At 38.8% G+C, this 12,272-nt stretch overlaps 1 protein-coding gene across 1 annotated transcript in view; it reads left to right on the forward strand.

The window, feature by feature from the left end:
* Positions 1-12,272, forward strand: part of WDR70 (WD repeat domain 70) — a 130,792-nt gene that overhangs the window by 68,734 nt on the left and 49,786 nt on the right. Inside the window, exon 10 of the mRNA XM_087715428.1 lies at positions 6,647-6,821. Coding sequence (XP_087571554.1) covers positions 6,647-6,821 — 175 coding nt within the window. The remainder of the gene's footprint in view (positions 1-6,646; positions 6,822-12,272) is intronic.

Raw genomic sequence — 12,272 nt, forward strand, 5'->3', positions numbered from 1 at the left:
TTATTTTACATTTTATTTAGTTGGTCAAACATCTACGTAAAAGATAACAGATATAAATATAAATGTAAGTATATAGTAAAGTGTAAGAGTACGAATAAATGGAGACAGTAGGACAGGGACAGTAGGCACAGTGGTGTGCTTATGCATGCCCCTTACAGACCTCTTAGGAATGGGGTGAGATCAACAGTAGATATCTTAAGTTAAAATTATGGGGGTTCAGGGATGTAACAACAGAGTCAGGTAGTGCAACAGAGCCAGGCATTGAACACTCAGTTGCTGAAATCGTATTTTCTGCAATCAAGTTTGGAGCAGTTTACCTTGAGCTTGTATCTATTGTTTGCTCCTGTATTATTGTGGTTGAAGCTGAGGTAGTCATTGACAGGTAGGACGTTGTAGCAGATAATTTTGTGTACTACCTTTAGATCAGACGATAGCCAGCATTGTTCTAGGTTTTAATTAATTAATTGAATCCTGCTTTCCCCATTTTCTTTACTTGTTGGAAGCCAGTTGGGTAGGTTGCAAATGGTAGTCACTCTGAGAAGGTGCAACTGTTGTAAATACAAGCCAAATTTTGATCACATGACCCTAGAGATACTGTGATGTGTGATTGTAAGTCACTTTTTTCAATGCTGTTGTAATTTTGAACAGTCGCTAAATGAATGGTTTTAATCCAAGACTACCTGTATCCAGACATGTCAATGCTTGAATTATTCTTGTAATATCAATAATGTACTAAAACAAATTTTTAAAAAACCTCAGGGTTGAAACAAGGGGTCCTTGGTGCTCCCTGAGCTTAGTTGTGTACTGATGATGTTACCTAGCTTGAGTAATGAAACATCTGCAAGAAAACAACCAAGCTCAGAGAGGATCAAGGATCCACTTAATAGTGGTATTAATCCTGCTGAAGTCTGAAAACATATGTGATTCCTGAAATACTGAGTTCATCACTGATTAATGGAATATCAGCAAAAGTATTTCCATATTTTGATTTTCCAGTATCTGACGCTAAGAGACATTACCTTGACCAGCAAGCACTTGTATTAAATATTAAAAAAAATAAGTATACCAATGATAAGTTATATTTAATCAAAGAAACTATTGGAGAATGACAAAAAAAAGAACTATGATGACTGTGATGGACAGTGATGAACATGATAGCAGTCTTCCAATATTTGTGAGGGTATCACAAAGAAGAGGAGATTAGTCTATTCTCCAAAGCACCTCAGGATAAGAAGTAACACCAGATGGAAGCTTATCAAAGAGAGATTCAAACTAGAATTAAGAAAAAAATTCCTGACAGTGAGAACAGTTAATCAATCAAATGGCCTACTTTTAGAAGTTGTAGGTGCTTCAACAATGCAAGTTTTTAAGAAGAGAAGCAATTGGGTCTCCTGGTTGGGCAGTGGGTTAAACTAGAAGACCTCCAAGGTCCCTTCTAACTTTGATATTCTGTATTCTGTAAGAATAAACTTGTGTCTCTATTCTTGCCTTTATAAAAGAAAAAACACTTTCCTTGTACCTAGGGACTCATAATTCTTTAAGAGTGCAATTCTCTTTGGTTCTAAAATTTGTTTGTGGTTTTAGGTTAATTAGTGGTTTTGTGCAGAGGAATTCCTTGGGAATTTATTGGCTATTCCTCCAGTTTGTGAGCACTTTAAAACTTTATGGCTCTCTTTAGTGTAGTAAAGTTAATTAGATAAATTAAACAAATGGATGCTCTTTATAAAGCCTGGTTGACCTCTTAAAACAGCATGTGGTATGTTCTCTGTGTTTTCCTACAAATAAATGTGAAAGACTCTTGGTATTATCTTTATAGTAAGAATATGTCTCCAAAATTCTATGGAACTCAGAATTTGAATAACGAACAACAGATTTGGACGGGACCTTGGATGTCTTCAGGTCCAAACCCCTACTCAGGCAGGAAGCCTTATACCATTTCAGACAAATGGCTGTCCAATCTGTTCTTAAAAACTTCCAGTGTTGGAGCATTCACAACTTCTGGAGGCAAGTTGTTCCACTGATTAATTGTTCTAACTGTCAGGAAATTTCTCCTTAGTTCTAGGTTGCTTCCCTCCTTGATTAGTTTCCACCCATTGCTTCTTGTCCTGCCTTCAGGTGCTTTGGAAAATAGCTTGACTCCCTCTTGTCCCTCTCTCTCAATACTTCTTGATTTGATAATTGGACTGATGTTGTTCAGATTTTGTCACTGATCTAGAAATTGTGTAGTTGTTTTATGACTCTTTTAAGAGCTGCTTTGCTGTTTTATAATCTAATTGCATGTTCACCATATATACAAAAAAAAAGTGCATGAAAAGAATTAGCCTGGGATCCCTTTCATATTCTAAACAATAGTGGTATTAGAACTCTACCATGCTGACACCTCTTTGCACTGTTTGATGAGTTCAAAAGTCTGGATTTTTTGGCAGAAGGCAATATCAAATCATTCTTCAAGTTAATTTGCTCCAGTTTTTGTAGGCTTATGCTCTGTGACTCTGAACATGATGTTCTTGTATATTAAAGAATTTAATATGTGTTAAGTTGAAAGTTTTGTAAATAAACTTTAAGAATCTCTCTCTCCCTCTCTTCCACTGCCCCCTCCCCCGTGTTTCTTTTATTTATTCCCTGCCTTTATTATTTTTACAAATGATTTAAGGCAGCGAATATATACAACATACCTTCTTCAAAGGTGGTATTCTGCCGGTTCACCCTGGTTCGGGCGAATCGGTAGCTGCAGCAGTGGGAGGCTCCGCCCACCCATCCAGATGTCATCACGGACGCTCTGCGCATGCAAAGATAAGAGGAAACCATTACTGACCTTCCTCCTATTTTCCCCACAACAATCCTGTGAGATTGATTGGGCTGAGAGAGAATGACTGGCCCAAAGTCACCCAGCTGGCTTTTATGGCTAAAGTGGGACTTGAACTCACAATCAGCTACTATCTAGTTTGATGTCTTAACCACCAGACTCTGTCTGTCTATCATCTGTCTATCATATATAAACCCATCAGCATGTAGAATAATCATGTTTGAAAGTATTTAACACACATGGATGCCTTGATGGTGGACTATGGTGACTATAACCTCTGGTCATTAGTCAAATAGGTTGAGGACACTAGGAACCATAAAAACAACATTGGGGGATTCAGAGTTGATTGATATCCAATTCAGAGACAGTAAATTGCTCAGAATGGGGAGACAATGGCTCATATTTAGCAACACCCCCATCTCTCTCCAACCTCCATATATTCAGATAGGAACTTTAGAAGGACAGAGCAAATACAGCTGTCAGGGTAATCCAGAAATCAAGCTCTTCCTTAAGAGAATATTCTGGAGCTTAGCGAAACATGTGCATAGAGCTATGGACATGCCCTGCTTGCTTCTCACTTTCTATACTGTGTTTGCTGACCTGTATATTTGAAAGGTTATAGATTGTTCATAATTAGGACTATGCAACTTCTCTTAGCTGAAAGAGGATATCAAGAGACTAAAAAGTACAATAGACCCTATAAGTTCTTTTTATAGGGATATTCAACATCCCCAACACTCTGTAACATTACAGATTCAAGTCTTGATTATCCAAATCTACCAAACTGAGGCAAAGAATGAGTAAAATACTCTTACATATAGATTTTAATATTTATTAGTTGAGGTTCTCTCTTCCAGTTTTGCTTTATTGTTAATCTTTAACATTTTTCAGTATACGATTAAGAATTCTTCTGTAGCCTGGACTATATTATTGTAATTACATTCAGATGCATAGTTTTCATGTATGAAAATATTTTGCCAAACAAGCATGGAAACAGCTCTGCCTTTCATTGTTGTTTTGGGGTTCTTCTGTTTTGGCCTTTTGTGTCTTTATAAAGCTATAAGGTTTTGTAACACTACAACATCTTGTGTTTCTAATGCATCAGACTTTTATTTTAAAAAGATGTTGGGAATCACCTAATAAAATCTTTTCTAACAGTGCAAACATTCATAGAGTTTCATATTTAATTGGCAAAGACACAGAACTGAATATTCAGGGTTTACTATCTTAGGCTGGCCTCTCATTTGCCTATAATGGTAGATAAAATAATTAATAAAAGAATTGGAAGTGAAGAATTGAACCCTAATTATAGTGATGTAACATCCTTTTTCCATTCATCTGCATCCAGTATTCAATTTAATTTTGCTTATTGTGTATATTAAATTTATCTTTTTTCTGTTTACTAGTATCAAAGCATTTGTAGTTTTCAGTTTCATCATACAAGATAGTCCCTGACTTCTGAATGGTCATTTAGTGACCATTCAAAGTTACAACTGGCCTTCCCAGGGCTACTTAAGACCTGGATTTGAAGTTCTCATGGCAGTTACATGATTACATTTTTGGCACTTAGATACTGACCCTCATTTATGGCCATTTGCAGTGTTCTGCAGTCACATAACAGCAATTTGCAATGTTTCTTACCAGAAATTTGTATACTTCCTTTTTTGGCAAAAACTGTCCATGGATTCACTTAATGACTGCTTAACAACTGCCACAAAAAGTGTTGTAAAATCAGGCATAGTTACGTGGTGACCTGCTTAACAACCAGCACTGCTTACAACTGTAATTTTGGATACAATTATGGTTGTAACTTGAGAACTACCTGCATTTAGTCATACATGAGGGATGAGTTTGTTATAAATCCTGACTTGAAGTGATTTTGACAACAATAAATGTAGCTCTTTTAAATCCCATGATCACTCATAACAGTAAGGCTGCCTCTGAGTTTTTTCTTTTCATTGTACAACTGATAGGAGGAACACATTGTCTACGAATTCTTCCAAATCTAAAAGGAAATGCAAATTTAGGGGACCTAAAACTGAACCCAGGAACATTGAGTTGTATTCAAAAAATATTTACATTCTCAGGTCATGAATATACGCTTATTGTCTTCCAAAAGAGTATTTCCATCCCTTTTAGAAGTGCTTCAAATCACTTCTTGGCATTCAGAAGCATTTCGAAGAATCTGCTCCACAGATGTAGAACCTACTACTTAAAAAAAAAAAAGCAAGTTACATGTAAACAGGGTATGTATTGTGCATTACGTGTCAGCCTTCTGAGCTGAGAAGTGTTGTATAATCGTCAGGATTTTGTTTTTAGCCCCGATACAACGCTGGATTTAAATGCACTTTGTCTAAGGTCAGGGTTTTAGACTGTCTTGTGTTAAAAATTTGACAGATCATTTTAATGTTCGGTTTCTACAAATGCTAGCATTTTTCTAATTAGTCCAAGCAATGCACATCCTTCATTGTGTAAATAAAGAAGAAAATGTCAAGTATTTCATTTTCCAATTCTGTTTATAAAAAGAGCAAAGTGATAGATTAATCCCCATCTATTAGATAACATACTTTGCATATTTTGGGCCTTTTTATCCCATTTTTATTCCCACACAGCAAGAATTGGGATCCTATACTCTCACTACTGAGCCAGCTGATAGTAATTCTGGGATTTGTAGTTTCAAAAGCCTCTGCAGGCTAGAGATTCTCCATCTTTGCCATAAAATTGCAATATAATATCTGTGAGGTTCACAAGCAATCTTTCATTCAGGCACTGAGAAGACCTGATTAAGTTCAGGAGATGGTTCTTTCCCATTGTTCTTAATCCACCATGTTTCACTGGCTAAGTCAAGAGGAATAGTTATGCATTAAACAAATAAAGAAATGTATGGAAAAGCAGAGGAAAAGTGAAGTGAAAGATAAATTACTTCATGCTTAGCCATTTTTTTTTAATTTAGGTCCCACTTAGGTCCCATTCATTGTTTGGCTATTCATCTCTGAATTTTGTATCAAATTCTGGATCTGGAACATGACTTCCATGTTTACTGCCTTCTCAAGACAGCAGATTAGACAGGTGAATCATAGGTACTTTATGCAGAGTTAAATCTAGCTAGCTAGCTAGCTAGCTATCATCTATGTTTACTGCCTTCTTAAGACAGCAGATAAGAAAGGTGAATCATAGGTACTTTATGCAGAGTTAAATCTATCTTTTTAGATATCTAGGGGGCGCACGGAACACTGTTACCTTCCCACCAAGGTATTCCCTATTTTTCTACTTGCATTTTACATGCTTTCAAACTGCTGGGTTGGCAGAAGCTGGGACAAGTTACAGGAGCTCACTCCGTTACGCAGCATCTGTCTGTCTGTCTGTCTGTCTGTCTCTGTGGCTGATGATGGACTTAAACTGGGACTCTCTAGTCCCATTAACCATTGTACTACCATGATTCTTTGGGCATTTTATTTTTGCTTATTCTAACGTATTTTTATTTTTATTTTTTTAAGATTTTTCAGAATTTCATGAAAGAGTAGTTTCCCAGTTAAAATTTAGCATTGGATAGAATTTGAAGCAAAAATCCACTTGAAAAAAGAATTTGACAGATTCACCTTATAGCTGTTCTCTCTGTGGCTCAACAAGAGGGAGATACATACGTATCTCTCACTTTTTATTAATTTGATTAATTAAAAGTTAATTGTATTTATGGCTTGCATCATAAGGAAAATCAGATATTTCTGTGTGTGTGTGTGTGTGTGTGTGTTATGTATAGGTATGTATTAGAATGTACATACCATCACATCTATACATAATGCATAATGCATTTGCATTATTTCTGTGCTTTTTCCCTAGGACTGTAAGAACATGGGATGTCACTAATGAGAAAAAACATAAAACTGTATTTAAACCACGTTCAGCTCAAGGCAAAAGGGTGATTCCAACAAGCTGCACCTACAGCAGAGATGGTAAACTAATTGCAGCTGGCTGCCAAGATGGGTCCATTCAAATCTGGGATAGGAATATGAATGTAAGTAATCATATTTTCCTAATTCAAATTGATGGTATGATATGCTAAGTGAATTCCTTGCCAGCTTCCACATTTTATTTAATTTTAATAGCTTTACACATGGTCCTCAATTTGTTAAAACTGGAATTTCAGTTGCTACAGTAAGTGTTGTCATTAAATGAGTTGTCATGTGACCAGAGCCAATTTTACATTTCTTTTTTATCATGGTTATTAAGAGAACACAGTTTCCCAATTAGTTACCGCTTGTTGGAAACTACCTGTGAAGGTCACAAATCACAATCACATGACCACAGGACACTAGGTTTGTAGGTTTGTAGGTTTATTGGGATTTATATGCCGCCCTTTTCCCTGAGGGGACTCAGGGCGGCTTACAACCACAGGGGAGGGGAAGTGCAAGGTCAAAACAAACACTTTGTGAACAAAAGAAAAATAATAAAACACAACTTTCATTCAACAATCAAACACTCGGGCGGGTAATTGAAGCCTATCCCCAGGCCTGCTGGGAGAGCCAGATCTTGAGGGCTGCGCGGAAGGTCTGGATCGTGGTGAGGGTGCGGATCTCCATGGGGAGCTCGTTCCATAGGGTCGGGGCAGCAACAGAAAAGGCTCTCCTCCGTGTGGTCGCCAGTCGACATTGACTGGCAGATGGAATTCGGAGGAGGCCTAGTCTGTGCGATCTGATTGGTCGATTTAGGGAGGTAATCGGCAGAAGGCGGTCTCTCAAGTACCCAGATCCACTACCATGGTTGTAGATGTGAGCTGATTGCTAAGCATCTATATTGAGATCACATGATGGCGCAGTGGTGTGATGGTTGTGGGACGACAGATCATAAATCACTTTTTCTGAGGCCTTTGTACCGTTGAATCATTGTTAAATCTATAGTCCTAAGTTCAATACTACTTCCGGGGCAAATGTTACCCAATTTACCACAAATCTATGTCATTCAGTGACTACTTTGGGGTCTTAAGCTGAAAATTGGTCCATATCAAGACTGGTTTGTTAGTCCAAGGACTATATTACTGAAATCTTTACATATATCAATACAAACATTTTAAGTCAAAATGAAGACTATTACAAATATACTGCTAAACGTTTTTTGAAAACCCTGCAAAACAGCTATTATATTATTTCATCATTCTATTCATCTACCTAAACTATGTTGATACCTCTGCAATGAAGTTAGGGTTACTGTTAACGTAGAGTTGGAAGTGTTGTGAAGAGCATGGAGAACATCTAGGATCAACCAAACTGAAAAAACTGTTATTTAATTATTTATTTATTTGTTTTGTATGCCGCCCACTCCCAGAGGACTCCGGGCGGCTCACAAAAGACAAGGGAAAGGGGGGAACGAGACAAAGACAACATATTAAAAACAAAACCAACATTCACAATTTCCGTGGAGGTAGATGCTTCTCAGCTCCCCCCAGCCTGCTGGAACAGCCAGGACTTGGTGGCTTTGCGGAAGGCCGGGAGGGTAGTAATCCAGCGGTACTGAAACTCCAGGCAGGGGCATCTCTCCTCTCCCACCCTCCATAGTTGAGCTCAGACCCCATCCTGCTATATACAACCGTATGGGGATTCCTTCTCTGCCTTAGGTACTCTGAGAAGGCAAGAACGTAAGAACAGAACACATGCAGCTACCTGGAGTAGATGGGCATCCACCACTGGGAACAAGAAAATGCTGGAGTAGTGCCAGGGAGAATAAAATAGTGGGGATGAGTAGGTCCTGCCCCTTATTGTGATAGAACCTTGATACAAGGTGCTGTCTGAGCCTTCTTTGTGTAGGCACACAATCAGCTGTCTTTTCAGCCTGGAGTCATTGGTTGCAACAACTGTAAAGAACCTATTGAGACTACCAAGCCAAGGAGATCAGTCCCAAGCAAGATCTGCAGTATTTTCCTAAAGAAGCAGCTGCCCTACTATCTTAATATGATAGATCTACATGCATTTCATGATCTTCCAGCATTACCGTTAACAGACGCGCAGAAAGGACGCAGTGCCACTTTGTGTACTTTTGTCAACCACACATCTCTTGGTTGAAAGGAATTTAGCACATAAAAATATGGACCAAAACAAGTTTATTGCCACTGTTATGGTTATGAGCTCAGTTCACATGCTGGCATTTGCACAGTCTTATTTTCTGGGAAACACAGTAGGAATATATAGTACTCTTCTACTAGATCAGATCAGGAGTGTCAATCTCAAGGCCTGGTGCTGTATCTGGCCTGCGGGGCGCTTAGATCTGTCCTGAAGGGCCGGCCTGGAAACATTGAAGGACCGACCCAAGGTGCCTCTGCTAGCAAAAACAGAGCTCACTTTTTTACTTTTCCCCATTTTTGCTGGCAGAGGGTTGCAGGGGGCTGTCATAGCTGGAAACGGAGCTTGGGAGCCCGTTTTCGCTGGCAGAGCACTCGGGCCACCACAGGTGCCCCTGACAAAAGTGGGGCCACACCTACCCTGGTCATGCCCCCAAGGTCAAACACAACCCTGATGCAGCCCTCAATGAAATCCAGTTTGGCACCCCTGTTCTAAATCATATTTGTTACTGTTTGGACTATATATGCCACTTGAATCAAAGAATTGTTTTGCCTTTTTAAAAGAAATGTTTCCTTTAGAGTTTTGCCTTGTATTATGCACTTATAAACATTTTGTGCAATTCAAAATGTAAATTCACTGGGTATTTTACTATGGTTATCAATCTTTACTTCTTTTCATATGACAAATGAATGGTTTCATGTGAACCTTTGAAGAACATTTAGCTCCATCTGGAAATTTCTTGAATAAATATAAGATGAAAGACATCCAAATAGACAGTATTTTTTTTGCAAGCTCAAGATAAAGTTTCCATACCCATAAGTATTCCATATTTTTTTATTCCAGAGGTATGTGTGCCAGACCTCTGCTACAGAACCTGAAAAAAAAAATCACATACAGCATGCCAGAAGCAAATATTAGCTATCTCTCTATACACATCTAGTCCTGCCAGTAATTCCTAAGTTCTAGCCTGAAGTTCTCCTCCCTGTTGCTAAAAAAAGACAAAAATGAACCATTCTTCTATATAAGTGCTTAGATCTTCCATTAATGTCTTTATTCAAATGGATGCTAACAATAATTAAATAAAAAGGTTTTTTTTAAAAAAATACATTAAATATATTGTTTATAAAATAAAATCAGTTAACAAAATCTGAGGTTTATCTCCATTAAGAGTGGAGGAAAAATATTACTTTCTAGAGAATGTATTCTATTGAGTATGAATGAGGCAAGAAAAGGCTGTCCCCCTCCTAGGCCAAGTTATGGGCTTCTGACAAAGGAGACCTCTTTACAAGAGGAGCTACCTAAATTTCCTTGATTCAACTACAGTTTGAAAAAAACAAGGCCAGTTAGTGCTCAGCCTGTTTTTTTCCAGTAATAGCTAGATTGCATGCTCCCATTTTTTTAAATATACATACAATACACACACACACACCCCCCTACAGAGGTGAGCTGCTGTCGGTTCAGACAGGTTTGAGTGAACCATTAGTTCTGACCAGCGGCTGCCCCCCCTCCCCCCGGTGCTATCCTGTCCTATATAATCGTGTTGTGTTTGCTACACGGACTCACGAAGAGACAGACATTGTGATCTCCGGAACTTAAAATATATTACCCACTTAGCTTTCATTAGCCTTTGCTAACATCGTCAGAGTGTAACAACTACTATTAAAGAGATATCTGCCTTTATACATCATTAATTAATTTGGCTATTGCGTGTGTTGCATCCACCCACCTTCCACCTGTAATTAACTTTGTCATTTTTACTTCATACATGTTAATCGATGGAGGCTTAGCTACTATTCCTTCCTCCTCTATCGAGCACAGCTTGGGCTGCTCATCCCCAGGGAATGGATATACATACATACATACATACATACATACATACATACATACATACATACATACATACATACATATGCAGGTTATTATATACATACAACTACCCAACTATCTTGGCTTACAACAGTTTGCTTAGTGACCATTCAGTTACAACGGCATTGAAAAAAGTGACTTATACCATTTTTCTCACGACTGCCACAGCATCCCCATGGTCACGTGATTTGCATTGGGAGGCTTGACAGTTAGCTCAACATTTATCACGGTTGCAGTGTCCCGTGGCCATGTGCTTTTGCAAAGCAAAGCCAATGGGGAAACCAGATTCCCTTAACAACCATGTTACTAATTTAATAACTCCAGTGATTCACTTAACAAATGTGGGAAGAAAATGGGGCAAAACTCACTTAACAAATGTTTCACTTAGCAACATAAGTTTTGGGCTCAGTTGTGGTCATAAATTGAAGACTACCGAGGTGGCGCAGTGGTTAAATGTAGCACTGCAGGTTACTTCAGCTGACTGCAGTTCTGCAGTTCGGCTGTTCAAATCTCACCGGCTCAGGGTTGACTCAGCCTTCCATCCTTCCGAGGTGGGTAAAATGAGGACCCGGATTGTTGGGGGCGATATGCTGACTCTGTAAACCGCTTAGAGAGGGCTGAAAGCCCTATGAAGCGGTATATAAGTCTAACTGCTACTGCTATTGCTACTCATTCTTGGGCTACTCCACCTCGACTCCCTCCCTCCCTTCGTCCCTCCCTTCCTTCTGGAACCCAACTATACATAAAATAGGAAGAATAAGAGTGGTTTGGCTTTGGCCCCGGCCCCAAATCCTCCTAAGGGGCTCCCAATGGGGCAGCCCTTTTCATGACATCCTTTCTGTGCCAACGCTGTCAGCAAGCAAGTCATCCCTGTGAAGCTTTCCTTTTAAGCATGAGCCCCAGAAGACTAATGTCTGGTGATGAAGTCCTTGGCACAATGCCTCTGCTGGGAGAGCAAAATCTTGAGGCTGTCCCTGCAAAAAGACGATGTTTTCTGCAACTTGAGGAATCTTTTGGCAGCTGCAATTGCACAGACAGACAAGATGTAAGATGGTGAAGTACTTTGTGTTTTTTTCTCAGTCTATCCGGGCAAGGTGTTTTTCTCCTTCACCTCAAGTCATCAGAGATGCTGCAATATTTAAAAGCCATCACTCTTCTATAATAAACAACTTATAGTAATACAGTACCAGGTTGTTTGCATTCGCTAATTCAGAGACAAGAGACATACATAACACAGTTCCATATCTATTCTTCCTACCAAAAATAACTTGCTGAGTTCTTTTTAAATCTGTGAGATTTAAATCTATACTTTTGCTAGTGCTTAACCTTTTGAAGACAGCAAAATAGTACTTGTACTTCTGCTTTTGCCCTTCATGTGCAGGTAGTCCTTGAGTTACGACCACCAATTGAGCCCAACAATTATGTGGCGAAGTGAAACGTCTTTTGTGAAATGAGTTTGCCCCATTTTACAGCTTTTCTTGCTACAATTGTTAAGTGAATCATTGCATTTAACTTAGTGACATGGTTGTTAAGTGGATCTTCTATTG

Source organism: Thamnophis sirtalis, unplaced genomic scaffold (assembly GCF_051295495.1).
Source record: "Thamnophis sirtalis isolate CommonGarterSnake01/CBP01778 unplaced genomic scaffold, rThaSir2_p1.2 scaffold_5, whole genome shotgun sequence".
In the NCBI taxonomy this organism is placed as follows: domain Eukaryota; kingdom Metazoa; phylum Chordata; class Lepidosauria; order Squamata; family Natricidae; genus Thamnophis; species Thamnophis sirtalis.